A 27,371-nucleotide genomic window follows, 5' to 3' on the forward strand; every position below is an offset into this window, starting at 1 on the left:
TGGGGGCTGCCCAAGAGCAGATGGGATGGGACTAGGGAAACCCAGTGGTACCAAAGGTGCAGTAAAGAGCGGTGGCTGAAGCAGAGAGGTCTTTTGCAGGGCAGTTTAAAGTAACAGAGAGGAGAAGTGACTGTCACATTGGTGTTGGTGGCATCCAGCCCCACTGCAGAAAGTCTGGCTAATGTGGTTGACTGACTCCTTCCCTCTGATTCAAGGGGGAGAACCCTTCAGAGTTGGCAGGGGGTGGAGAGAAGAGAGCTTTGATGGCTTTCTGTCTGCTCCTGGTTTAGTCTAGAGCCAGCTTTCCTCTTTGCTCATCAGCCAGGGGTGTGCCCCTCCCTCCCTTGCTCAGCTGGCAGGACCTCAGACGGCACCAGGCCAGAGGCAGCTTTGAGCCCCCCCCCTCTCTCTCTCCAGCTGAGTTTGAGGAACGCAGGGTCCCTGGTTGATGTGTTGAGAGACCAGGAAGGGTAGTGACATGTACAGTAAGGTTTTTAAGTCCTGTGCAGATCACCTTTACTAAGTGTGGGTGGGTGTCATTGAAAGTTTCATGGACATTTTGGAAGAGGTACAGCAGCTTGGACGAAAGTTCTCACTGACTATGCTTCTTCAACACATTGCTGGAAAGGAAAGGAAATAAGGAGAAGGTTTATAGTTTTAGATGTTGCCATCAAAGCAGGGACGTTAATCAGTGTCCATTTCCAGGAAAGGCTGCCGTAATGGAATGAAAATGGTCTAGGCTGCTGCTCCAATTCTATCACAGAAATGTAGGAAGCTTCCTTGTACTGTCCCATCTAGCTCAATACTGTTTACTCTGACTGGCAGTGGCTCTCCACACTTTCAGGTGTGGGGCATTCCCAGTGCTCACTGGAGTTGCTGGGGATCCATCCTGGCACCTTCTGCATGCTAAGCAGATACTGTACTCCAAAACTATGGCTCAGTGTATCCTTGATGCTTCTTGCATGCCTGTGACGTGCTCACACTCTGGCTCCCCTCTGACAAACAAAACTGCTGCAATAGGCAGGACTTGTGCAGAGGCAGTATCTCTTCTGCCTCTCAAGAGACTCCTCAGCTGCGGCCGAAGGTCAGCCTGCATGGGAGGTCAGGAAAGGACCTCTTCCTGACCCCTGTCCACTGGCTGACCTCTCCCACTTCAGCCCCTGACCTCTGCCATCTTCTTGGTTGAAATGCAAGCCCTCTGGCTCAGCCTTGTGACAGCTTCTGTATTTCTTTCGGTGCCAAATGTCTGTGGCTGCTTGCTTCATCTATGCTCACCAGACCCAACTGACTTCTTTGGAGGGACCCAAAGGATGACTTGGCAATGGCTGGGCTCACAATGCTAATCATGCCGGTGAGATTTCAGTTGCTCTGGAATCAGACCCCTTCTGTTGTCTCTTAAAAGGGTTCTCCATGGCAAAGCCAGCTTGACTTGCTCAGTGTCTGGATTGGCTGCAAAGGGCTTCAGTCCACGCTTGGATGCCATCGTCTCCGGGGACCATGAGGACAGCAGCACCCCATATCCATTTATTTACTTATTTACACAGCGCCACCAGCACTTGACAAACTCAAGCAAAAAGGCAGCTCTCTTCCCCTTAAGGAGCTTAGATTCTGATTCATAGGATTGTCAAGTTGGAGGGGATCCCAAGGGCCAACGCCTTGCAATGCAGGAATCTCAGCTCAAGCAACCATGGCAGATGGCCATCCAATCTCGGCTTGAAAACCTCCCAACGACGGGGAGTCCACCACCTTCCAAGGAAGTCTTTTCCATTCTTGAAAAAGTTCTTACTGTCAGACAGTTCTTTCCAATGTTTAGTCGGAAGCTCCTTTCTTTCAACTTGAAGCCATTGGTGCAAGTCCTACCCTCCAGGGAAGGAGAAAACAAGCTTGCTCCATCTTCCATGGAACAGCCATTGAGATATTTGAAGATGGCTATCATATCTCCTCTCAATCTCCCCTTTTCCAGCTCCCTCAACCATTCCTCATAAGGCTCTGTTTCCAGACCCTTGATCATCTTGGTCGCCCTCCTCTGCACACGGTTCAACTTGTCAGTAGCCTTCTTAAATTGCACCACCCACAACTGGACACAGTATTCCAGATGTGGTTGACCAAAGCAGAACAGAGCAGGGCAAGGGCGAGGAAGTTGGGGCCCTCCAGACTACAGCTCCCATCACCCACGACCACTGGCCTTGCTTGCTGGGGCTGATGGGTGTTGGAAGCTGGGCAGCCCTTACCGTTACAGTGAGCAAGTTGCTTCCTCAGGTGACAGATGCAGATTTCCTCCATTCCTCTGTAACTGCCTGCACAGGCTCTGTTGAACAGTGGCAAGCAGGGCAGACCAAGATCAGGAGGAAAAGGAGGCGGTGGGCAGCAGAGCTGTGGAGAGATGCACATCTGTGAAAGATCCAACTCTGTGGCCACGGGGTAATAATATATGTGCCAGTACCAGCTGACCCTTATTAGCTTCATCTCCTCAGATTCGTGAAACAGATGGAGAATTGAGAAGGTGGTGCATATACACAGGCCAGCTCACTGAGGAATTCTCCTTTAGGAACAGACGATGCCAGTCTTCTACAAAATCAGACCATTGCCCACCCTGATCCCTGCCAAGCTGTGCATAGGATTCCATGGGTCATGGCTCTCAACCAGGGCCTGCGCTCCTTTGGAAAATTGAAGATGTGATGGAGACTGTCATAGCTCTAAGATATATCTAGCACAGTACTGTCTACAACAGCCTTTCCCAACCCTACCAGGAGATGCTGGGGATAAAATTTGCCGGGGAATCAAACCTTTGCACTCTTCCCACTGAGCAGTGTCCCTGCATCTTCCTTTTTACAGCTCCAGCCTAGCATAATCCACATTCCTTTTCCCAGGGAGACGGATGTGGAGTGCCAGCTTGGGTTGCTGCCTCCATTATCATCATCAAAGGCCTCAGAGTGGACCAGCTGCCTCTCCAGCAGGTTGCAGATTAACCAGCCCTGCGTATTGTTGGCTATTGATTCACCCACCTGAAAATAGAGGCTGCCTTCAGAGGTCTAGGGAATGGCCATGGCCTGAGGGCTGGTGCAGCCCCAGACTGTCAGATTTGTTTGGACTCCTGGCATTTGACCAAATGGTCCCCAGCAGGAACATGCAGCAGGAAAGGAAGACAGAGCCGCATATCAGATTTATTTCCCCCTTCGGCTGGCCACCTACTTATGCTTCTTGACCCTCCTTTAATAGTGAATCCTGTATATTGGAAGCCACTAGAATCCTATCTACCTGCACAAAGCTGGCAGCATGTGTTGCACACGTTGCTAGAAGGTTGTCCTTTTGCCTTCTGGTTTATTAAGAGGCAGGAGCAAAGGACTCTGTGCCTTGAATGACCAAGGCCAGTGTGGTTCTTTCTCCAGCAGCTGGCCCATGGGTCATTGCCCCTGCACCCCATTGACTCTGCAGCCGGCCCACCTGTGGCTCACGGCACCTGTAGTTCTGAGACGAGATCTCCAGATATGCAGTCCTTATCTAGGTTTGAGCTCTTTAGCCATCATGCCTCACCTGTGCAGTAGCCTTGAAAGCATGTTGCAACAAAACTCACCCACAGCACTGAGTCGGCAGGATGAGGAAGAGATTCATTGTTTTCCCTCTGTTGACAGCAATCTGTGTTTTGCACAGGGATAGAAGGGAAATGGGGGTGGGTGGGATGGGAAAATCTTGCAATGCAAGGGGTGCAGTCACACACACACACACACACACACACACACCCCACTCTATATTTCAGAAACTTGTTTGTTTGCAGTGTGTTTGGATACCACTTGAGTTACTGTAACCAACTTTTGCATTACAGTTCCCAAGATCAAGAAACAGGTTGTCAACTGCGTCTGGATATGGCTGGGCATTTTGAATGAAGATAAGAAATGCCTTAGGAAATGCCACTGATTTTAACCACTGATTTCAAAACTGGCCTGACTTCTTTGGTTTCTTAGAATTCTTAGACCATGCTGGGCACAAGGTGCTACATTTGTGTAGTGTAAAGGGAGGGAGGGAGGGAGGGAGAGAGAGAGAGAGAGAGAGAGAGAGAGAGAGAGAGAGAGAGATTTCTATGCCAAGCTCAGATGCTTACATGCTGAGCACAGTGGTAATCCACCACAGCAGTAGTCAGCTAGGAAGGTTTCTGCTATTGCCAATTCTGCTTTTGTGTGTTGCTGCTGGACATTTCAGACAATGTGTCTTGCATTTCATGGCCTTTTGGCCCCACCATTTATCAGTTTTGCTCTCTTCCATACACATATATGTCCCTGCCAGTTGAGAGTAACACCTCATGCATTTAATGACACATGGCTTTGGTCCACAAAAGCTCATGCCACAATCAGTCTGTTAAGTCTTTGAAGGTTGCTGCAAGATTGCTTTGCATGTTGGCTGGGGCTGATGAAAGTTGGGAGTCCGACAATATGTGGAGAGTCACAGGTTTCATATCCCAGAAGCCTCTGCAATGTGCAGAAGATCCTTGATAGATGTTCAGAGGTTTCATGCCCCACGTGCTTCCTCTTGAGGCTGTGTTGTTGTTGTTTGTTGTTGTTGTTGTTAACACCTGCAACATCACAGTTTCCTCTTTACTCTTGAATCAAGATCTTTTGACTGAGCTGGAAGTTTGAAGGCGAAGAGAATGAGGGACTTGATTTGGGCCTGCAAAAAGTTAAATCTACCAGGACAGTGGTGAAGCTAGGATGCCGGGGGGCGGGGGCGGGCGGTGCTGTACTGCTTCCTGGAGGGCAGAAGGTTACCCCATCAGGCCAGAAATGGTTAGCCACCCCAGCTCTGGGTCTTGCTCCTCTAGGTTATGTCTGAGCCACAAGGCACTTTGCTTGCTTCCTGTTGACTGTTGTTGCGTGCCTCTCTAGATGTTGTTGGACTACAAATCCCATCTGCCCTGGCTACTGGTCATGCTTTCTGAGACTGCTGGGAGTTGTACTTCAGCAACACCTGAAAGGCCGAAGTTTCTCCACACTTGATAGAAAGGCTTTGTAAGTAGAGCTTACTGGGGAAAAGAGACAGTTTCAGCTGAAAGTCTCAAATGTTCTACCTGGGACCTGACATGTCTGCAGTGGAAGGAGATTCCATAGCAAGGGGGCTGCCAGTGAGTGTGATGCTCATGCAAGCCGTTTGGGGCCCAGGTGTGGTACAAAATGCATGTGCTAAAGGTCATTGTTGCAAGCTTGTGTGTGTTGATTCAGCCAACACCAATCTTGTTTGAGCTATTCTTCAAGTGTGTGTGTCTGTACATGCACACACATACACACCCCTTAGACTGGATTATGTGGTCAGAAAGGCAGCGTTGCTCTGACAACATATAAGGGAGAGAGTAGTCTCTCAGGAATGTGAGACCTGAGCCTTTCAGTGGCTTTATAAATCTACAAACAGCACCTTGAATTGTGTCAAGAAGGCAGTCTGGGAACTTATGTGGATGTTGCAGCAGTGTTGCCGGTGCGTTGCCAGATCTCTTTGTAAGCAAACTGCTTTTCCGTGGGTGGCTCCTCGTGCCCTGTTAACACGCAATATGAAATGTCCTGCTTCCGAATACCAGTTGCTGAAAACTGCAGGGTGGAACCTTCCCCCCACCCCTGCAGATTGCCACCTAGATCAGGTAACGCAGAGAGCAGGGGTAGCCCATATTCTGGCCATTCCGATGTTGTTGGACAACAATTCCCCCAACCCTGGCTGGGGCTTAAGGAAGTTGGAGCACAACATGTTGGCTATTCCAGATGTAGTCCATCCATTGCCTGCCCAGCCTGTCTGGAGGGCCACAGATTCCCCATCCCTAAGGAAAGAAGTACCTGATCACTCAATGCAGCCTGATATTCCCAGCACTGCAAAATATTTACAGGCAGCTGCAGTGCCTGTGAGATCGGAGAGCAGGTGGCTTGTGAGCAGTACAGTGCTGAGGGAAACAAACAGAGCTATGTCTTATGCCCCCCCCACTCTCTGGCTTCCTGAGGATGTGACAGGGTGACAGCCCCCAAAGGGTATTGTTGCGTCATTTGTTGGGAGGGAATGTTTTGTGTTTGTGTGTAGCAGACTAAACTGGTTCACACATGCAGCTACTTTGCTATCTTACCACTTGACAACACAATGACTTGCAACTGATGGGAATAAACAATGCTGTGTCATTTGAAATCTCTTTTTCCATCTGCTAAGAAGCTAAGAACTCAAGAAAAGCCCAGCTGGATTAAGCCCAATGCCCATCTGGTCCAGTGTCTTGCTCCTGCGATGGCCAGCTAGATGCCTATGAGAAGCCTACAAGTTAGGACTGTTCAGTGCAACAGTCCTCTCCTCCCTTGTGATTCCCAGCTTCAAATAATGAAGGCAGGAGGTAGCTAAACCCGTCCTCCGATCTGTCCTGGATGGTTGCCCTCTGCCGGCTGAGGAGTAGCTTACTCCCAATGCCAGTGACACCTCTTGACCCTGTTTTGTATGATTGATTCCCCACTCCCAGAGAAAGGATGGACAAACACAGGGGTCAGCAAACTTTTTCAGGAGGGGGGCGGTCCACTGTCCCTCAGACCTTCTGGGGGACACACACACCCCCGCCTATGCCCCACTCACGTCGCAGCCACCGACGCTACCTCGTTTTCGGCAGCTTTGGCGTCCTCTGTCTCGTCGGCGAACAGAGCTCACACCACTGGCCTGGGCAGCAGAGGCAGCCTCCACACCGCTGCCAGTTCCTCCTGCTTGACCACCTTAGCAGGAAGGAAGGGGCGGTGCACAGAGGCATCCACAGCTTCTGATTGGCTGCAGCAGCTTCCTCCAGCCAATCAGAAGCCATGCCACGTCACGGAAGTCAGTATCCACACGGCGAGGCCTCTGCGCCATGCCTGATAGGCGCGGAGACTGATCGAGCGGGCAGCAGGGTCTGCAAGGTTTGCGGGCCGGATTAACGAGCCTGGTGGGCTGTATCCGGCCTGCGGGCCTTAGATTGACAACCTCTGGACTAACATATCCCATTGCTTATTTTGTTGCTGAGAGGATAAAAAGGAGCAGGTTCCTCAAACAGAGATTAGATAAAGGCCTTCCTATCTACCTGTGAAAATATTGTCAGAGAGGCTACTTGAGGAAGGGAAGACTCAAGTGTGTCCCTAGCCATTATCCTCGGGTTCCCTGTTCCTTATGGGACTGCAACTTCATGGCAGGGGCAGATATTTCAAAAGGCATGTTTGCATTGTAAATGCAACCCCCTTTAATGCAATCCTGCTCCAAAAAAATTCTGGCGACTATGTAAACTAGTGATCTGCAATACTTATCAACAGGATCATGGGTCATTACTCCCAGATGAATTAATCTGAAATAGCTAATATTCCTGGGGTCTGTACTCACAGACCCTACATGCAAATCCCTGATAGAATTTGGGGTGAAATTATTGGATTTTGTGGGGCATGGTTGAACAAATATGCAAATGAACCAAGACAGACTTGAGAGAAAAAGTTCTGGAGTTGTTGGGACTGAACCAGTTTTATTACCCAGAGAAACTAAGTTGACAGTTGAAAAGCTCCTCAGTCATGATCTTCTTCCATTTTTTATTTTTTTTGTAACTTCCCCCCTCCAAAATCCACAGGAATTAGGGCCCATGACTACACCCTCCTGATGTAATGAGCTCCAGTCTCTTTCTTATGCATTCCGTGGGGAAAAAGTTACCTTCCTTAGTTTGACTTACCATTAGCTTTCTTTTGCTGATGTGTTGGGAGATTGAATTTTGATGTCCTTTATATTTTTCCTGCAAAAATTGCCCTCACTGAAAACATATCCCTGGATGCAGAACGCAGGTGGCTTGTTCAAATTTTACACTGAATGCAGGTGCAAGCTGTCTCTGCACAAGTGTTTGTGTGGAAGGGCGAACACTTCCTGATTTGTACAGCTCAGCTATTTGTGTAAATGGCAAACTTGTTGAATGTTACATGTGAATAACTACAGCCATACAACTCAGCTATTGTGCACATAGATTGTACACTCGTTGAATGCAATGTGAGAATAGCCCCAGTTTTGGGTGCCTTTCAGTAGAGGTCTTAGCTCCCAGTTGGTTTTCCTTTAGTAAAGAGAAGCCCCACACAGTGCATTAGTGTTTTCATCAAAACTCTGCAGACGTTCCCATTCAGTTTAGCATCTCCAGGTCTCAAGAGCTTATTGGCCAAGCCCCAACAACAGGACAAACCCACACTCCATGTTAGAAATCAGGGGTAGGCAACGTAAGGCCCGTGGGCCGGATGCTGCCCAATCACCTTCTCAATCCGGCCCGCAGACAGTCCAGGAATCAGTGTGTTTTTACATGAGTAGAATGTGTCCTTTTATTTAAAATGCATCTCTGGGTTATTTGTGGGGCACAGGAATTCGTTCATATTTTTTTTCAAAATATAGTCCAGCCCACCACATGGTCTGAGGGACAGTGGGCCGGCCCATGGCTGAAAAAGGGTGCTGACCCTTTTAGACTATTAGAAATCATGAGATGCCTTCCCACCCAAGTTTCACAGCTGTGGTGGAACTTGAGCTGGGCAGGTTCTCTTGTTAGGTTTCTCCATGGACATTTGGTTTGTCCTGTGGCTGCAGTTTGGCTTCTCCCTGCATGGACGCCTGCCAGGGAGAATGCTCAGCTGATTTTGTGGGGGTGGTTTGGGGGTAGATGTGCCCCTGCTGTCTCTCCTTCCCTTTCATTCCTCCTTTGGTTCTCGAGGCAGGAGTGGTGTTGTTGTTTTTTAAATCATTCTGCTGGTTCTCACTGGTGTGAGTTTCTCCAGCAGACTTTGAAGTTGGGCTGGGAATCCTGGCAGGCTTCTCTTTCTCCCAGTTACTTTGGTCTGGGCTACGAATCAGCAGTCGGCTCCCTGCAGAGATTTGAAAGGGGGGAGGTGGTTTTGGGTTCCCACCGCTTCCCTTCCTAGCAGTCGGATGAGTCTGGCAGGTTTGCAGCGCTGCGGATGTTCTCCTTGCTGTGTGCCACCCGCCCCCTCTGTTCCGATATTGTGGGGCTCTTGCTGCCACTGCTGGGTATCTTAAGCTCTTTCCCAGGCCTCTTTCTGGGCCCCAGGAGGGGTGGCTTCACTGCCTGCTTGCAGCTGCTGAATTGTACACCTGGCTGCCTACACAAGGGCCCTTTGTCCTGCACCAGGGAGCTCTGAAGAGGGGGTGGGGGTGGGGTAGGGTAGGGTAGGGTAGGAGAAAGGGAGACTAGGGAGGCTGCCAGGAGTTGGGGAACAGAATGGGAGAGAGGAACCTGGCATGGATATCGTTCCAGGCTAAATAAGCCAGAAGCAATAATTTGAGCCTGCAGGTAAAACAAACAGACCTGCTAGTGGGCTGGGGGCTCTCAGGAAGACCACTGAGATGCATCATTACAGAACACAAGGAGAAAGGCTACTAAGGAGTGGATTTCTCCTATCAGAACTGCCAGCAGCTCACAGCATTTCTTTACTGCAAGCCCACATTGTTCTGGACTCCAAAAACTTCTCATTCCATCTATTCCCAGTGTTCAGGTTCAGGTGTGGGTGACATTCCATTAGTAGCCAAAATGACACTGTCCTCCCAGGAGAGTGTTACAGGAATTTATGTAAAGGTTGCGGGGGGTTGCCCCTCCAGCAGACATCATACACACACACCCCACCTACCAAACTCAACACAATCACTCCTGCAAATGTCCCCGCAAAACACTTCACCACAGTTTTTTCCTATCTCTATTCAAAGGGCCTCCCGCTGCACATTAGCAAATCCAACAATTCACTGATAAATGTGTCTATGTACTGGCTCACTGGGAAAACTTCAGAAACTCATATAAAGTCGCTTCAGTATGGATTTGCACATTCCAACTTTGTTCTGTTCAGGAAGTGAATGGCTACCAAGGGGGGAGTCTGGGATGTGAGCAGCCATAATCCCTCAAGCCTGAGACCACATACTCAGCAGCCTCTTGCACAAGAGATCATCACTGGCATCCGGGCAGGTGGGTGTCAGACAGGCAGTCATCCCCTGGACAATGGCAAACCATCCAGGAGTGGATTAGGAGTGTGATAACCTGACCAGAAAACCAGGCACTTGTAAATATTCCTACTGTATCACTTGATGGGTGTGTGGTGGTGGGTAAGGGAGGTTGGGGGCAACCCTGATGAACCGGTTTCTACCAGGAAACCCCTCACTGTTTGCGACATATTTATGATGTATCTGTGATGTATGCATGATGCTTCACCTGAGTGTTCATGAGAAAAAGGGAAAACATACGAGGAAACAGTGACAGCTGGAAGGGATTTTGCGGGGGCAAAAAGGCAAGTTGTGGGGCTCCAATTTATGGGAGGGGAAAGTGGGCCCCAAAGGTAGAAACTCAATGAGCCTGAGGCAATCTGTGGGTAGCCCCTTCAGGAACAGGAGTTTAAGGGCAGGAGGAGCTTTGAGAGGCTCAAGGTGCATCTGGCTTAGACTCATCCTTTTGCTTCCTGCTCCCTTCCTTTCCACAGTGCCAGTGTCCTCGTGGGAGCACCCAAGGCCAACACAAGCCAGGTGGACGTTACAGAGGGGGGTGCTGTCTACTACTGTCCCTGGCCCCTTGGCAAGAGCAGCTGTATACCCATTGAATTTGACAGCAGCAAAGGTAAGCAGGATGGGTGGGGTTGGGAGGTGCCAGTGGTAAGGGCTGGCTAACTGGCTGGCTACTTGCCCATGCTCACCCACCTCCAATTTTTACTCTGATTTTCAGCCATCATCATCATCATCATCATCATCATCATCATCATCATTTATTTATTTATTTATTTATTTATTTATACCCCGCCCATCTGGCTGGGCTTCCCCAGCCACTCTGGGCGGCTTCCAACAAAGATTAAAAATACATTAAAATGTCACACATTAAAAACTTCCCTGAACAGGGCTGCCTTCAGATGTCTTCTAAATGTCAAGTCGTTGTTTATCTCTTTGACATCTGATGGGAGGGCATTCCACAGGGAGAGTGCCACCACCAAAAAGGCCTTCTGCCTGGTTCCCTGTAGCTTTGCTTCTCACAGTGAGGGAACTGCCAGAAGGCCATTGGCGCTGGACCTCAGTGTCTGGGCAGAACGGCTACTCCAGATTCCCCGAATTCCCACTTCTTCTTTCTTCCCTACTTAATTCAGAAAATAAAGGCAACTGTGTCAGTCTATAAGAGCAATTACAAAATCCATAGTAGGACAAAGCCTCTATTAGGCCAACCAGAATTGCATGCAAGCTTTTGAGTTCCCCAGAACACTTCATTGGCTTGGATGGTGAACAGGGGAATGCAGCCGGCTTCTGTTTATGGTCACGGTCTTAAGAGGTTTGTTAGACTGTGATCAGAGGTGCCTGCCCAAATTCCCCTTGCCAGAAACACCAACGCCCAGCTCCATACTCAAATCAGGCAACGGCAGGGGAGTCTTTAGCATATGTGCTGCCGAGGTGCAAAGATCCGCCCAGCACCCCACAAGCGCTGCCATTGTGATCTTTGGTAAATGAGTGCATAAAGTCCTCTAGTGAAATAGTAGATATACATTTCGGTAATACCTACGTATATCTGTATTTTGTTTTTCTAGCTCAATCAAATTATTTATTATTTCATCACAGGTAGATAGGTAATAGCTTAGGCTGCTTCAGCGGTGGGTGCCTGGCAACCCCCAGAATTCTGCACCCAGGTGCACCCCTTGCACCCCCCAGGTAAAGGCGGCCCTGTGCAGGGATTCTTCATGAATTTATTTGTGAGTGTGTTTTCAGGGACCTGTGTATTCCTGACGCATAGAGCTTATGAGTGTGAGAGTGCAGTCCTGGATTAAAGGCATAGGAGCCAAATCCTAGGGACTAAGGTCCCTTTGCCCCCCCCCCTTAAATATTTGAACTTGATGGGCATTGTCATTCAAATGGTGTGTGTGCACCGTGACATGTGATCAGGACAGGCCTTACCTCCCCCCCCCCCCGAATATTTTATTCAAGTCACAGGGTAGAAGAGTCATGCAGTCCCTAGAGAACTGGGGTGATGTTGTGGTTAGGAGAGCCAGACATTTGCAAATCAAAGCAACTGTGGTGAGCACCACACACACCTTGTAGCTAAGCACACACTGCAGCCTGTTTGACTGACTACAACAGGAGCAGCAGGGAGAAAGGGTGAATGCCTCTGTGGCAGCATGGGCACCCACAGGGGTGAACCCCTGGATTATAAAGTGTTGGACCCAAGTTCTGATGAGACCCAAGTTCTAAATTCCCCTGCAGCCGTGAAGGCAAATGTGGACGAGCAAAGGAAGTTGCTTTACACCATGTCAGACCAGTGCTCCATCTAGCTTCAGTATTCTCTATATCAGGGTTTCTCCAGTTGTTGTTTTTTTTTTTTGGACTACAATTCCCATGATCCCTGACCACTGGTCCTGATAGCTAGAGATGATGGGACTTGTAGTCCAACAACAGCTGGAGACATAGGTTTGGGAAACCCTGATCTACACTGATTCTCTAGGTTTTGGGGTAGGGCTGTTCCCCAGCTCAACTTGGAGGCATTAGGGATGGAGCCTAAGACCTTTTGCATCAAGAGGATGCGCGCTACCTTTGAACGGCATCCCTTCCGCACAGCTGGGCAAGCTAGGCTGATGATAGGCTGGTCACTGTCTCTCGACCCATCCCACCTCACAGGGTTGTTGTGGGCAGGGGGGAGAATGGAGTACTGTGAACTTCTGCAGGAAGGTTGGAGTGAAAATACAACAAAAACACAGAACTAATCTTGAATAAATAGATCAAAAGCCGCCCACAGGCAGAGTAAAGTGCAAATGTTGACAGTCTCCCTTTAGGTTCAAAGGCATTCTGTGTTGTGGGAGAAGGAAAGGGTACAAACCAGGGGTCAGCAAACTTTTCCAGCAGGGGGCCAGTCACTGACCCTCAGACCTTGTGGGGGGCCAGATTATATTTGGGGGGGGGGAATGAACGAATTCCTATGCCCCACAAATAACCAAGAGATGCATTTTAAATAAAAAGGACTCATTCTACTCATGTAAAAACATGCTGATTCCTGCAACGTCTGCCAGCTATTTAGAAGGCTATTGGGCCAGATCCGGCCCCCGGCCTTAGTTTTCCTACCCATGGTCTAAACTGCCCCCACCCCTGTAACTTTGTGGCTCAGAAAGGCCTGGACTTCAGTTGGCCTGGCCTGGGGCTTTCCTGTCTGGCCGCATGGCTCTGTGTTGACTTGGCTGGTCCCCAGTGGACGTGGGCCAGAGAGAGTTTCCTTGGCTCAGCTGAGAACAAGAGATCAGATTCCAGCCAGAGAGCCAAACAGGCCATTGCTCAGGGAGCCCTACTTCCGCGTAGGCCTGAATCTGGGGAACTACTCTCCAGGTGGCTGGTAAAACCTTGGGTACTGGTGTGCTGAGAGCAAGAGAGAACAATGCTTTTCTTTTTTAATCCTTCCAAAAGTGAGCATTTTATTTCCACAGAGGTTTCTTGTTTTCAGGCAGAATTGCTGAAAGCAAAAAAATGAGTCATTACAAGGATACTCATTTCTGGAGCTTTTAAATTGAATACTTCCTCCCTCCCCAGAAACTACAAATATGGCAATGTAAAAAAAAAAGAGCTGGAAAATCTACAGCTGAGCTGGGGAACCTGTGCCCCCTCCAGATGTTCATAGAATCATAGAATCATAGAATCATGGAGTTGGAAGAGACCACAAGGGCCATCGAGTCCAACCCCCTGCCAAGAAGGAAACACCATCAGAGCACTCCTGACATATGGTTGTCAAGCCTCTGCTTAAAGACCTCCAAAGTAGGAGACTCCACCACACTCCTTGGCAGCAAATTCCACTGTCGAACATCTCTTACTGTCAGGAAGTTCTTCCTAATGTTTAGGTGGAATCTTCTTTCTTGTAGTTTGGATCCATTGCTCCGTGTCCGCTTCTCTGGAGCAGCAGAAAACAACCTTTCTCCCTCCTCTATGTGACATCCTTTTATATATTTGAACATGGCTATCATATCACCCCTTAACCTCCTCTTCTCCAGACTAAACATGCCCAGCTCCCTTAGCCGTTCCTCATAAGGCATCGTTTCCAGGCCTTTGACCATTTTGGTTGCCCTCCTCTGGACACGTTCCAGTTTGTCAGTGTCCTTCTTGAACTGTGGTGCCCAGAACTGGACACAGTACTCCAGGTGAGGTCTGACCAGAGCAGAATACAGTGGCACTATTACTTCCCTTGATCTAGATGCTATACTCCTATTGATGCAGCCCAGAATTGCATTGGCTTTTTTAGCTGCCGTGTCACACTGTTGGCTCATGTCAAGTTTGTGGTCAACCAAGACTCCTAGATCCTTTTCACATGTACTGCTCTCAAGCCAGGTGTCACCCATCTTGTATTTGTGCCTCTCTCTCTCCTTTTTTTTTTTTTTTTTGCCCAAGTGCAATACTTTACATTTCTCCCTGTTAAAGTTCATCTTGTTTGTTTTGGCCCAGTTCTCTAATCTGACAAGGTCGTTTTGAAGTGTGATCCTGTCCTCTGGGGTGTTAGCCACCCCTCCCAGTTTGGTGTCATCTGCAAATTTGATCAGGATGCCCTTGAGTCCATCATCCAAGTCGTTGATAAAGATGTTGAATAAGACCGGGCCCAAGACAGAACCCTGTGGCACCCCACTAGTCACTCTTCTCCAGGATGAAGAGGAACCATTGATGAGCACCCTTTGGGTTCGGTCAGTCAGCCAGTTACAATTCCACTGAGTGGTAGCATAGTCAAGACCGCATTTTACCAGCTTCTTTACAAGAATATCATGGGGCACCTTGTCAAATGCCTTGCTGAAATCAAGGTAGGCTACATCCACTGTGTTCCCTTCATCTACCAGGCTTGTAATTCTGTCAAAAAACGAGATCAGGTCAGTCTGACATGACTTATTTTTCAGAAATCCATGCTGACTATTGGTGATCACAGCATTCTTTTCTAGGTGCTCACAGACTGTTTGCTTAATGATCTGCTCCAGAATCTTCCCTGGTATTGATGTCAGACTGACTGGGCGATAATTATTTGGGTCCTCTCTTTTCCCCTTTTTGAAAATAGGGACAACATTTGCCCTCCTCCAGTCTGCCGGGACTTCGCCTGTTCTCCAGGAATTTGAGAAGATGACTGCCAGTGGTTCTGAGATCACATCTGCCAGTTCTTTTAATACTCTTGGATGCAGTTCATCTAGCCCTGGAGACTTGAATACATCTAAACTAGCCAAGTATTCTTGTACTATCTCCTTAGTTATTCTGGGCTGTGTTTCCTCTGCTGAATCATTTGCTCCAAATTCTTCAGGTCGGGCATTGTTTTCTTTATCGGAGAAGACTGAGGCAAAGAAGGCATTTCTGTGTCCCCTGTTTGCATTTCACTATCTTCTCCTCTGAGTGACCCCACTGTTTCTTTGTTCTTCCTTTTGCTACAGACATACCCATAAAAGCCTTTTTTGTTGCTTTTAACCTCTCTAGCAAGCCTGAGTTCATTCTGTGCTTTAGCTTTTCTTACTTTGTGTCTACATGTGCTGGCTATTTGTTTGAATTCCTCTTTGGTGGTTTTCCCCATTTTCCATTTTTTGTACACATCCTTTTTAAAATCTTAACTCAGTTAAAAGTTCTTTAGATAGCCACCCTGGCTTCTTTAGGCACCTTCCATGTTTCTGTCTCATTGGTATTGCCTGAAGTTGTGCTTGTAGTATCTCCCTCTTAACAAACTCCCAGCCATCATGAACTCCCTTTCCTTTTAGTATTACTGTCCATGGGATCTCACTCAGCACTTCCCTAAGTCTTATGAAGTTGGCTTTCTTAAAGTCAAGAAATTGAGTCCTAGTATGCTTGGCTGCTCCTTTCCGCTGTATAGTAAACTTCAGAAGAGCATGATCACTCGCGCCTAATGATCCTTCCACTTCTACCCCACTAACCAGGTCATCAACATTGGTTAGGACCAGATCTAAAATGGCTGTTCCTCTTGTTGCTTCTTCCACTTTCTGGACAATGAAGTTGTCTGCAAGGCCAGTGAGGAATCTGTTTGACCTTATGCTCTTGGCTGAGTTTGACATCCAACAAATATCCGGGTAATTGAAGTCCCCCATTACTACTATCTCCCTTCCTTTTGCATGCTTGGTCATCTGTTCCAGGAAGGCATCATCTATGTCCTCCGTTTGGCTTGGGGGTCTATAGTAAACTCCCACAATGAGATCTCTGTTATTCTTCTCTCCCTTAATTTTGACCCAGGTATACACATCCCTGACATATAACACCACTCCTCCTCCTTTCTTGTCTGGTCTGTTTCTCTGAAATAGATTGTATCCTTCCATTATTACATTCCAATCGTGGGACTTATCCCACCAGGTTTCAGTGATGCCTATTATGTCATATTTAGTTTGCTCAAGCTCATCTTGTTTATTTCCCATGCTTTGCGCATTAGTGTACAGACATTGAAGTCCATTAATCATTCCCCCGTGTCTCTTATTTAAGGATTTTTTCCTCCCACCACTAGGTCTGCGTGCTGTTTGCTCCATTTGGTCTATGACATTTGGATGATCATCTTCATCAATTGATAGACTCCTACCTTCAGGAGCACTGTCTCCCTCTCCCACATTAGTCAGTTTAAAGCCCTCCTGATGAGGTTTCTGAGATTTTTGGCAAAAACATTTCTCCCAACCGCTTGCCAGAAGTCCATCTTCAAGAAACTGCAGTCCGTGATCTAAGAATCCAATCCTAAGAATGTTGTTGGATGTTGTTGAATCCTAAGAATGTTGTTGGACTCCAACTCCCATCAGCATGGCCAGCCATCAAGGATGTTGGGAGCTGCAGTCCAGCAACTTCTGGAAGGTCACAGGTCCACCAGCCCTTGTCTAGGGCAACTGATTGGTAAGGCTTTTTGTTTTCCTGCACAGTCTTCTCAGAAGTAAATCTCAGTGAGGTAAATGAAGCCTATGCTCAAGTCCCTGAGTATGCAGGATAGCTCTTAATGAGACTTTTAATCTCAGGGTCATGGGTTTGAGCCCCACGTTGAGCAAAAAGATTCCTGCATTGCAGGGGGTTGGACTAGATGACCCTGGTGGTCCTTTCCCAACTCTACGATTCTATGGTTCTGTTGAACTGCAGCCCTGATATCCATATTTGGAGCCCACATAATCCTTGGAAGGCAAAGAACTTTGTTAACTGAATAAGCAAAATGGACTGAATGTCTTATAAGAAAGAGTAAGGGTCGCAGGTTCGGTGACGAAAACACAGGCCAAATTCTTATGTATACAGTATGTCATGGCATTTTGAGATATGTGTTGTTGGGTTTGATCTCGTGCCCATTTGGGATGAGGGAGGCTTGTGCTGCTGAGCCTGTTTTGTTTTGAACTGCATTCACAAATGAAACAAAAGGATCACAGCAGCTATCAAAGTAGCGCTGGAAAGATTACTATTGTAGGGACTCCTTGTTTCATGTTTTGTTTATTACCTTTTTATTCCATGCCTCTTTCCTCTGTGAAGCTGAAGCACAGTGCCGTCCCCCCACCCCAGTGATCTGATCTTTGCAACAGTCCTGTGAGAGGCCATAGTTAGCTGATGGTCAGCCATGGCTAGGTGGGGATTTGAGTCCGGGCTTCCTCAGACCTGATCCATTGCACACTAGCAACACGAAACGCTCCACCACCCTGGCTTACTGTGAGCGGGAGGGTGGCAGCTGAGGGGCAGAGCCAAGGTCCCCGGTTCAGTCCCTAATATCTCCACCCAGGAGTAGTCCTGGAGAGTCACTGCCTGCCAGTGTAGGCACTACAGTCATACCTCGGGTTGAAGCAGCTTCAGGTTGAGCGTTTTCGGGTTGTGCTGCGTGGCAACTCGGAAGTAACGGAACATGTTACTTCCGGGTTTCGCCTCTCATGCATGTGCAGACGCTCAAAATGATGTCACGTGCATGCACAGAAGCGGCGAATCGCGACCCGCGCATGCGCAGACGCAGGTTACATTCGCTTCAGGATGCGAACAGGGCTCCAGAACGGATCCCATTCGCATCCAGAGATAGCACTGTATTGAGCTGGGTAGACCCAACGGTCTGACAGTCTATGGTAGCTTCCCATGTCCCTATGTTGTGGCTTCTTCATGTGTCTATGGAGTAAAACAGATTTTTGGAAACTTACTTTCTTGAGGGAATCCTTTCCACATCTGTTTCCCAGCTGAGGACTCCTTGCACATTGCAAAGGCTTGTGGGTAATGGTCTGGGGCTCTGTCTTAGGAGCACTGGTCAGCCAGTTCTCTCTCATCGCGGCCCCTGCTTCCTTCGGGCTCTGAGTTGCAGGAAGATCAAGCATGGCAAGGAAGCGCGTCTGCCATTGCCAATCATCTTCTCACTGCGGAAACCTTGAGAGGCATCCAAGGCACCTCAGAGTTTCCTGGACTGGAGTTTGAAGAACCACTGGAGTAGATATCGCACCGTTAGGGAGGGTTGTGGGGCCTAAGTGGTTTTTGATTAACAAGAACAACCTCCCCCCTCCCTGGTCCTGCCCTCCTCCTCCTCTTCCAGTCTCCTCTTCCCCACCAGATGGGAACAATGGGAAATCTTGAAGGGGAAAATGGGCAGCAGTGCTATGTTATGAAATATTTTCTCTTTCTGAATAAACAGGGGAGGAATTTCTGGAGCATTGTTCACAGTGGCGGTGTGGGATTTTTGAAATTGCAAACTGCAGGGATTGTTGATTTTTCAGGCAATGATGTGAATTAAAGAAGGGTGGAGGGGCGGGCTGGAAATGCCCACGTGGAACCAAATTGTATTTTTGGCAGTTCCTTTAGTTTAGAGTAAATTGAGAGAGAGGGAGAGAATTGGAAATGCCCTTAATGGACCAGAAGCAGCTTGTGAGACTTGGCATTTGTTTTATATCTGGTCTTCTGGGGTCACTGCCTGACGGTTTCTTTTGCAAGAAAGGGATTAAGTGGTTCCTGCTAGATCTGAGGGTATTATCACTACATCCCATTGGATTGATATGAAGGGCCTTGTATGTACCAGAGCCAGTGGGCTGGGGATGCCTCTTCTGGTCTGGACCAAAACCAAAGGCAACAACTGCTGGGGGAATAACAAGCTCACAGCCTCAGATCTAGGCTGTTTCCCACAAGCTCCATCCCACCCCCTAAATGAAAACGGGAAGCCCTCTTCCTCTTAGCACTCCACATGGATTTAGTACATTTTCTGCATAAACTGCTGATATGGACTTGATTGGAAAAAGTGGAGAAACATTCAGGGCTGTAAGGGACAACCTTTCTGTGGGTGGGCAATTCTCTGCAGCAGGAGTGATGGCAGGATCCTGTCGCACCTGAGGCTGAGATGGGGCAGAATTTCTAGAATTTCCTAGGCTCCCCTCGGAGGCCGGAGCCATGACTAGAGCAGAGGTGTAAGGGCTGCCACATCTGAGGGTGAATACATTTGGCCCACAAATCACCTTCATTTAGTTAGTTTCTGCCAGTTGCCTTGTGAAAGACAGTATTTGTTGTATCCTCCCAGTACCGCCCAGTAAATATAAAAATACAATACAATATGCAAACAACATACATATTGCAATATGTTGGTTATTGTTATGCTTTATTTATGAATTTCAAGTTTTTATATTAAGTTTTTATTTAGTTGATATCATGACCTATAAAATATAGAACCATTAACAATGATTTTCATGTTTGAAATAAAAAGTACTGTGCCCTGGCATGCAGCTTGGGAATTAACCAAACGGGGCAATGATCACATCTTAGGAAAACAGTGAAAAGTGGAGATTTTGGAAGTATTTGTGGTGGTGGGTTGGAGCCAGAGAAGGCAACAAGTCAAGCAGATGGGGAAGATATAGGAGGAGTAGAGACTGAAGAGACCTGGAGCTGCAGTGCAGAAGGTCCCAGGTTCCTATCCCAGCATCTCCAGGTAGGTCTGGGAAAGATTCCTTCCTTGTCTGAATTCCTGGATGGCCGCTACCAGTTTGAGGACAATATCAGGGTAACAGTAGTGCTTTGCATTATCTTGAAATCTTTACAACATCCCTGTAAGGCAAGCCAGCATTGTTATTCCCAAAATGATAGAAAAGGGACAGGCTTCCAAGACTGAGAGACAGCAGTTCACCAACAGCCAGCCAGCAAATTCACAGATCAGCTGAGAGTTGAACTGCTCATAGCTCATGTTCTGAACCATTATGTTCAAGTGCAGACTTGTGGGGAGTGATTGAAAATGCCGTGCAGAACCACCGTGATACGCGGCGCTTCCTAGGCCTGCTTGCCTTCCTCACTGGCCAAAGGACCAATGCTCTGACTTGGTCTAAGGTTCCTTCCTATTTACTCTCCACCAAGAGGCCAGGGATTCTCAAATCATATGCTGTGCTCTGAGAGGAGCTGAGTTGTGCCTCGGTGGGGAAGGGGAAGGCTGTTTTTAAATGCATCCATCACTCTAGGCTTCTTGTTCTCCCTCTCTTTCTCTGCCAATACAGTGGTACCTCTGGTTGTGGATGGGATCCGTTCCGGAGTGCCGGTTGGCTCCTGAGGTTTCTGCAACCAGAGGGACAGCTTCTGCACGTGCTCATGTGGCAAAAACCCAGAAATATACTTCCGGGTTTGCCACGTACGTATCCCAAAGTTTACGTAAGTGGAGGGATACGCAAGCGGAGGTATGACTGTGTATGAGTAGTGGCATCAACCCCTGGAAGGGAATAAAAGGCACAACTCAGTCTCCTCATACTGCTTTGCACCTGATGGATGCCGGGGATTCCCAGAAACATCCCCCTTGCCCCCAAAGAATGGTCCAGGCCCAGAATCCTGATGTGCCTGGGCAAAGGGGAGGTCAGGATACCTGGGGCCAATAGTCCTTGGGTTATCCCACAGAAAACACAGGAAAGCAGCATAGCAACATGGAAAGCTACCTTGTACTGAGTCAGATCATTAATCCATCGAGCTCAGTGTTGCTTACACTGATTGGCAGCAGCACTTCAGGGTTTCAGACAGGAGTCTTTTGCACCTAGGACTTTCTGCATGCAAGGCAAATGCTCTTGCCACCAAGCTGCAATCCTTGTTCTAGGGGCTGACTGAAATGAGAGTATATATGATTTGCATCATCTGTCTCTGCCTATCCACCTTCTTTCAACAGTGAAAGTAAAATTTTATCCAGAAAGCTGGAAGGAAGCTGTGTCCCGGGTATCTGAAAGCCTTTGAGGAGCACTGATCCAGACCCCTTTGTGTTCTCTGTCCAGCAGGATCCCGCATGGAGGACTTTAATGGGATGGTGGAGCAAATGGAGTTCAAATCGCTGCAGTGGTTTGGAGCCACAGTGCGGTCGCATGGCAGCTCCATCCTGGTAAGAGCAGAGTCGTGGCATGAATTTGGCAAAGCGCATATGCAATTGGTTGACCGGGGGAACCCAGGGCATCTCCAGATGGTCACAATTTTGCAAAAAGATTTAAGTGCATACCAGAACTCTAGATCTGCACACTGGAAATGGATTGATGTGCTCTGTCGCCCTAGCACAACAAATTTGCTTTTGGGAACTTTTTGGAGTTTGGGTCATGACAGAAAAGTGTGTTGAAAAATGTGTGATAAATGAATGAATAATGGGAAGATGTTTAAAAGACCCCACAAGAAGATCGAGATGAATGCTCATTGCCCTATAACCTCGCTGCAAACAAATCAGCATGAAGGCTCAATAAAGACCGGATATAATTTAGCCTTTGCATAAATGTTGTGGAAACACATCAGGATGAATGAGCAAATAGCTTGTCGCCCGGGTGGGGGGTGGGGCTCAGTAACAACAGCCCACGCCGGGTCAGGTTTTGACTTTAGCTGCTGCTTCCTTCCCATCACAGGACCCCTCTGTAGTATGGAAGCTGGGAGAGCTCCTGCCTCAGTGGCTTCTGGAGCTGCCATAGCTAAGTTCTAGGCACTCCTGGCTTGTATGCTACACAGATGTGATCTATGTGGCTTCCATGGCCCAAAGTCGCATGTTTCTTGAATATTTGATAACCAGGGCTAACAGTGCCTCTGTATTGGCACTGGTGAAACCAGATCTCTCTGAACTGGAGAGCGAAAACTGCCACTTTCCCAATTTTTTGCTTGGTTCTTTTAAGGCTGCCATTCTATGTACCCTTACCCAGAAGGAAGCCCTGCTGGTCACAGTGGGCGACTGGGCTGAGCCACTGGGCTGGAAACCACGGGAGGGCAAAGTCTCATGCGCTCAGGTCATGGGTGCAGATTTCTCAGAGCAGGCCACTGGTTGTCCACTGTGAGAACAAGATGCTGTTACACTGTTGAGTAAACATTCACAAGATTGCACTGTAAGAAACCCAGGAATCTCCAATGCGGCAACGCCATTTCTTCCCTTCTAGATTCCTTGCATATCTAAGTCCACCCACCCACACAAACACACAGAGGCCAGGTATTCCCAGTGTCAGAAACCTCTGTTTTGGCTACTGTTGCAATGCTATGTCCTACTGTGATCAAAGTCCATTGATAAAGTTTGTGACAAACTGATGTAGACTTGAAGGAAGATTTCATACAATAATGCTGATCTTCCTCTGTCTAAAGAGGCTGCCTGGCTCCTCGAAAAAGAGATGGGTGAGCAGGGGGAACTGGATCTCCATATTCATCCCCTCCCAACCAAGTTTTATTTTCTTTCTTTTTAAAAAAATGTCCTTTTTGAAATGCACACCCCAATCTCCCCAGTACTAAGAGTGTCAGATGCTCATTTCCAGGTGTTGCTTTAGGGTTGCCAGAGGTTTTTTTGGGGGGGTTGCTTCCCTGCAGTTTATTAGTTACCTTGCTGAACTTCAAACTGTGCTTTGAACTCCTCAACTTTCCAAAATCTGTCACATGGGGGCAGGGCAGGAAGGATGCAGCTAGTAAGAACGGCAGGAAATGCAAAGTGTGGTGGTGGTGGTGGTGTGGGGGGGGCGGGCAGGCGGGTGTTGGCCGTTGCTCAAGCAACCCTGTGGCCTCACTAGGACACCCTGTTTTTCTCTTTGGTTTCCCCCAAGACGCTCCCTGTAGTCCTTTCCAACTAGCCTGCTGCAGGGCAGGGCTTCCTCCAGTCTTTTGACGTCTAGGACATACCTTGTTGCTTTCTTTCTAAATTAAAATGAGAGGCACACTTCACTCCAACCTTACTTTATTTTGCTTGAAACCTTTTTTTTAAAAAGGCACCCTTCATCCTATTTGAATACAAGGTTAGTTTACAGAACAAAAGCAATTAAAGTACAAAATGCAAACAGTGCGTATGTGACAGGAACATAGACAGCTTCCCCCACTGCTCTGTCTAACTCAGGACTGTCTACACCAGCTGGCAGCAGCTCTCCAGGATTTCCCTGTCCCTCCCGGAGATGCTGGTGTAGAGAACCCGGGATCTTCTACATGCCAAGTAAATGATCTACCAGTGATCTATGGCGCTTCTCCAAATGGTGGGTGGATATCTAGGGTCCCAGGACAGAAGGAAGGCATCCTCCTTGCAACTCAGGGGAACCTGGGTCAACATTGCCTCCTGGCCTGGAGCACCCCTCCTCTTTTCCTACTTAGAGATGGGACTCTGCTTTTTGTCCAGTGTTGGGGCTTCTAGGATTCTGTTATGCTGGTTAACTACAGCAGAGGCTGCCTTAGGAAATTCTAATGCACCCTGGATTCTTTCCCTTGGGACAATGGCAGTGCTTGTGCTGGTGGTGAATCTATCAAAGAGTGTGCCTTAAATCACCAAGGAATTCTTCCGCCTTTTTCATGGCTCTGACACAGTTTGGGACTCTTTGCTGTAGACTCTATGATGTAGAGCAATGTCCTGATCTGGCCACCCTGGAAAGGGTGGTGGCCACAAGATAGGCCTGGATGTTGCAGGGCAGTCATCTGCAGAAGGTGGCACATCTCTACAGAGGTCATTGGCATTGCTGAAGCTGCAGTGTTTGACCCTTGAATTGTACAGGTCTAGTCTGACTCCAGCTGTGAGAGCTTTGGCCACAAGTCAGAAGACCGTCTCACTCCCAGCTTCTGTACATTAAAACTTAAAGTTCGTGGTTGTAAGAACTTTGTAACATTAAGAGTCCGTGCATGAGGTTGCTTGTTTTCGTCTTCCCTCCCCACCCCTTTTCCTTTTTGTGCCATAGGCCAGAGTGCTGGGTTATTTATATTGATTTGTAAGCAGCCCTGGGAGTTTTTTTCCCATCAGAAGTGTGGGGGTAGAAATGCTTTGCATGAATGAAGACTGTGGAGCCCTTTCCGTTTGCTTACCAGGCTCATCTTCTTCCTCTAGGCCTGCGCCCCCCTGTACAGTTGGCGAACCTACAATGACGAGCCTGAGCATGAGGTTGTGGGCACCTGCTTCTTGTCCATCAACAACTTCACCAAGTTTGTGGAATACGCACCTTGCCGCTCAGGTAACAAGGGGCTCTGGAGAGGGTGCCTGCCTGGCAGGGGTTCATTCAGCACTTGCACAGGACCTCAGTACATTAGAAGATTCCACTGGACACCACAAAAATACATATAAAACCATAACAAACAACCAACACACCTGCTGAATAAAATAAATGGTTGGTAAACGTAAGGGGGACCATGAGGTTTATTAATACAGTTGGCAACCATTTCATGCAGAGGTTCCATTCCCGGCCCCTGTGCACATCGACCGAGTGCATGGAAGTCCACCCCTTTTATGACTTTTTTGTGACATTTTCAGTCACTTCCAAGTTTGGTGCTGTGTGTGATTACACGTCTTTCTGACATGTGCTAATTGGTTATCGCCTGTATAACTAATGGAGCATTATCTTTAAGGTAACTTATTGAATGTGCCCAAAAGGTTGCATAAAGGAGGGGCTGACCACGTTTTCTCCCCTTGTTCATCTTTAAACTGGACGTCTAAATCAGTTCCCTATGATTTCCTCAGTCTTTGAGAAAGAAGGAAGGGGACACAGTAGTGTCTTTGCTGTGTTGGTTCTGGGTTCCCTGATCTGTAGCTATTCCTCTATGGAGGTGCATCTGTGTGCTGTTAGGCTTTTTTTTTTACCTTGCCTTAGCTGTGTGCCACTGTGCAGCTGACTTGCGCCTGGTGATGGGCAATGAAGGTATGGGAGCTGCATGTGGTTGTAAGGTTTGCCATCCACTGGACTAGGGAGCTGGAAGAAGTATGAGTGACTATAGAAGTCCCTTCCTTGTCCCTTGTACTAACCCCTTTTAATGAGCCATCCCTCCTGCTGAAAGAACACGGCAGATGAACCGAAGGGCCAGCCAGCCAGCTGCTTCCTAAGCATAATCTGGAGCAGTAGGAAGTGGGTGTGGGAAAAGCTGGGAGCGTTTCCCTGGGGACACCCATACAGTGATCACCAGAAAGCTGCTGTGCCACCAGCAGAGCTCCCCCATAAGAAAAGCCCTGTTGGATCAGGCCAAAGACTTAGTCTAGCATTCCTGTTCTCACAGTGGCCACTCCAGTCTCTAGAGAGCCAGAAGGAGCAGCTCTTGCTGAGTTTACTGCATAGCTTGAGGTCAGCTCTGGAAGAGGGACTTCCGGCAAGAGCATTCCTGGTCCCCACAGATGCACACAAGCAAGAGCTGTCCTTCGGAGCTCTGAGGGAAGTCACATTGCTGAATTGAAAATGAAGAGGAGGAGGATTACGAAGATGAGTTCAGCTTATATTCTCTCCTTTATCAAAAGATCCCAAGACAGTGTGCAACATAACGCATTACAGAGCACCAATAATAAAAACAATAACAGACAGCATAGTAATAGAATATAGCCCATTTGCCCCTTGCTGTGTTGCATCTTCCACTACCTCACCCCTAAATTATTGGTGCTGAAGGTTTGCTATTGTGAAGCAAAGGGAGAACAGGTTATAGCAGGGCAGGGCGGGCACAGTAGCCGGGGTTCTCTTATTGTTGTCATATTCTCCCTAGGGCCAAGCTGTTCTATTGAGATGAGAATCCTTTCCCAAGCCATCATCATTATTATTATTATTATTATTATTATTATTATTATTATTATTTGCTGTGGCCTCTTGATAATTAGCGTAATTAGGCTAGGGGGCGTCTGCCTGAAAGGAGAAGTGCCTGTGGTGGAAAGAGAATGCTGAACGCGCAGCTTCAAGCCCTAGACCCCCACTTTGTCAAAGGAAAAGACTGTTCCCGTCTCCAGAGACCATACTTGGTGGATAATTCACAGGTCATCAGAAGACGTACCCACCCTCTGATGGGATTGCCCCATCTACTCTGGGTGGCTTCCAACAGAATATAAAAAAACCACAACAAAACACCAGACATTAAAAATGGAAAGTCTTCGTTGTTTATCTCTTTGCCAGCTGATGGAGAGTGAATAAGAATAATGGGGATTCCTCTTCCCTGCTCACGGCTGGGATTCCCTGCTGGACCTCTGGTGCTTCATCCCAGCTGTAGTACTCCTTCTAAAGTATATGCCTGAAGGTCTGGCTGTGATCAGGCAAATGGCACTTTGCCCATGCTCTAATGCAGTGTTTCCCAACCGGTGTTCCGCGGCACACGAGTGTGCCGTGAGACATCGGCTGGTGTGCCGCGAGATACCTGGAGGGAGGCGGGCGAGTCGGGCGGCGAGAGGCGGGGCGGCGGCGGCGAGGAGAGGCCGCGCCTCCTGCTGCTGCCTGGCGCTCCTCCTCGCAGCCGGCAGCGCTGCCTGGGCGCCTCCGCGCGACTCTGCCTCGCTGGGTTTGGTCTCCCAGCAGAGACGGGTCACACGCGCACCTCCCTCCCTCCCTCAGCCTGCGCGGAGGGAGAGCCAGAGAGAGGCATCGCTCCTGCGCTCCGAGGCGGATTGAGCGCAGCTGAGAGGAGCTGCCGAGGGAAAAAACTTTCACTTTTGTGCGTCCCTCCCGGCGTGACGCTGCGCGCTGACGTCACGGGGCGGGGCTTTAATGGTGGTGTGCCGCGAGATTTTTTTTCAGTAAACAGGTGTGCCGTTGCCCAAAAACGTTTGGGAAACACTGATCTAATGCTGTCTTGGTTGCCCATATTTTGTGAGGGTTTTTTGGAGGTGAAAGGCTGGATCATTTATTTTATTGTAACAGTTCTGTTATTAGAAGCTGGTCACAACCTGAGGCATATTGGCTTCCTGTTCATGTGTTGTCTGACAGAACAGTTTATTTAGGGAGGAATCAGCATCACACACTCACAATCATTCTGTCAGTGCAAGCATTTCACCCCCTTCTCTCTCTCCTCCAAGTGCACTGATCTGGTGGTTCTCCAATAATTCATCTGTAAGCCTGTGGACAGGACCACCTTCTGATGGACTGGGATATATTTATTGTTTGGTGATTTCTGGCTCCAATTAAAGGGTGGCTTCAGTTTGGTGGGTGAGGGGACTAGGACCCTGTATTTGGAAGGGATCATTTTGAATGTTGGTTGCAGCAGGCCCTCTACCCCACCATGCGTCACACATTTATTAGTCATGCAAATATGAATGAATATTT

General features: G+C 48.2%; 1 protein-coding gene across 3 annotated transcripts in view; it reads left to right on the top strand.

Moving 5' to 3' along the window:
* ITGA5 (integrin subunit alpha 5) overlaps window positions 1-27,371 on the top strand; it is a 77,527-nt gene that overhangs the window by 11,937 nt on the left and 38,219 nt on the right. The window contains exons 1-4 of one of the 3 annotated variants that reach the window (XM_082208048.1): window positions 10,282-10,322; window positions 10,464-10,597; window positions 21,168-21,271; window positions 24,200-24,323. In XM_082208048.1, the coding sequence (XP_082064174.1) occupies window positions 10,297-10,322; window positions 10,464-10,597; window positions 21,168-21,271; window positions 24,200-24,323 (388 nt within the window). In that variant the 5' untranslated portion in view covers window positions 10,282-10,296. Of the gene's footprint in view, window positions 1-10,281; window positions 10,323-10,463; window positions 10,598-21,167; window positions 21,272-24,199; window positions 24,324-27,371 lie in introns of those variants that run through there. The other 2 variants (XM_082208049.1, XM_082208047.1) reach the window with 2 other exon arrangements.

This window comes from Podarcis vaucheri (assembly GCF_965113315.1).
Source record: "Podarcis vaucheri genome assembly, chromosome: 2".
NCBI lineage: Eukaryota > Metazoa > Chordata > Lepidosauria > Squamata > Lacertidae > Podarcis > Podarcis vaucheri.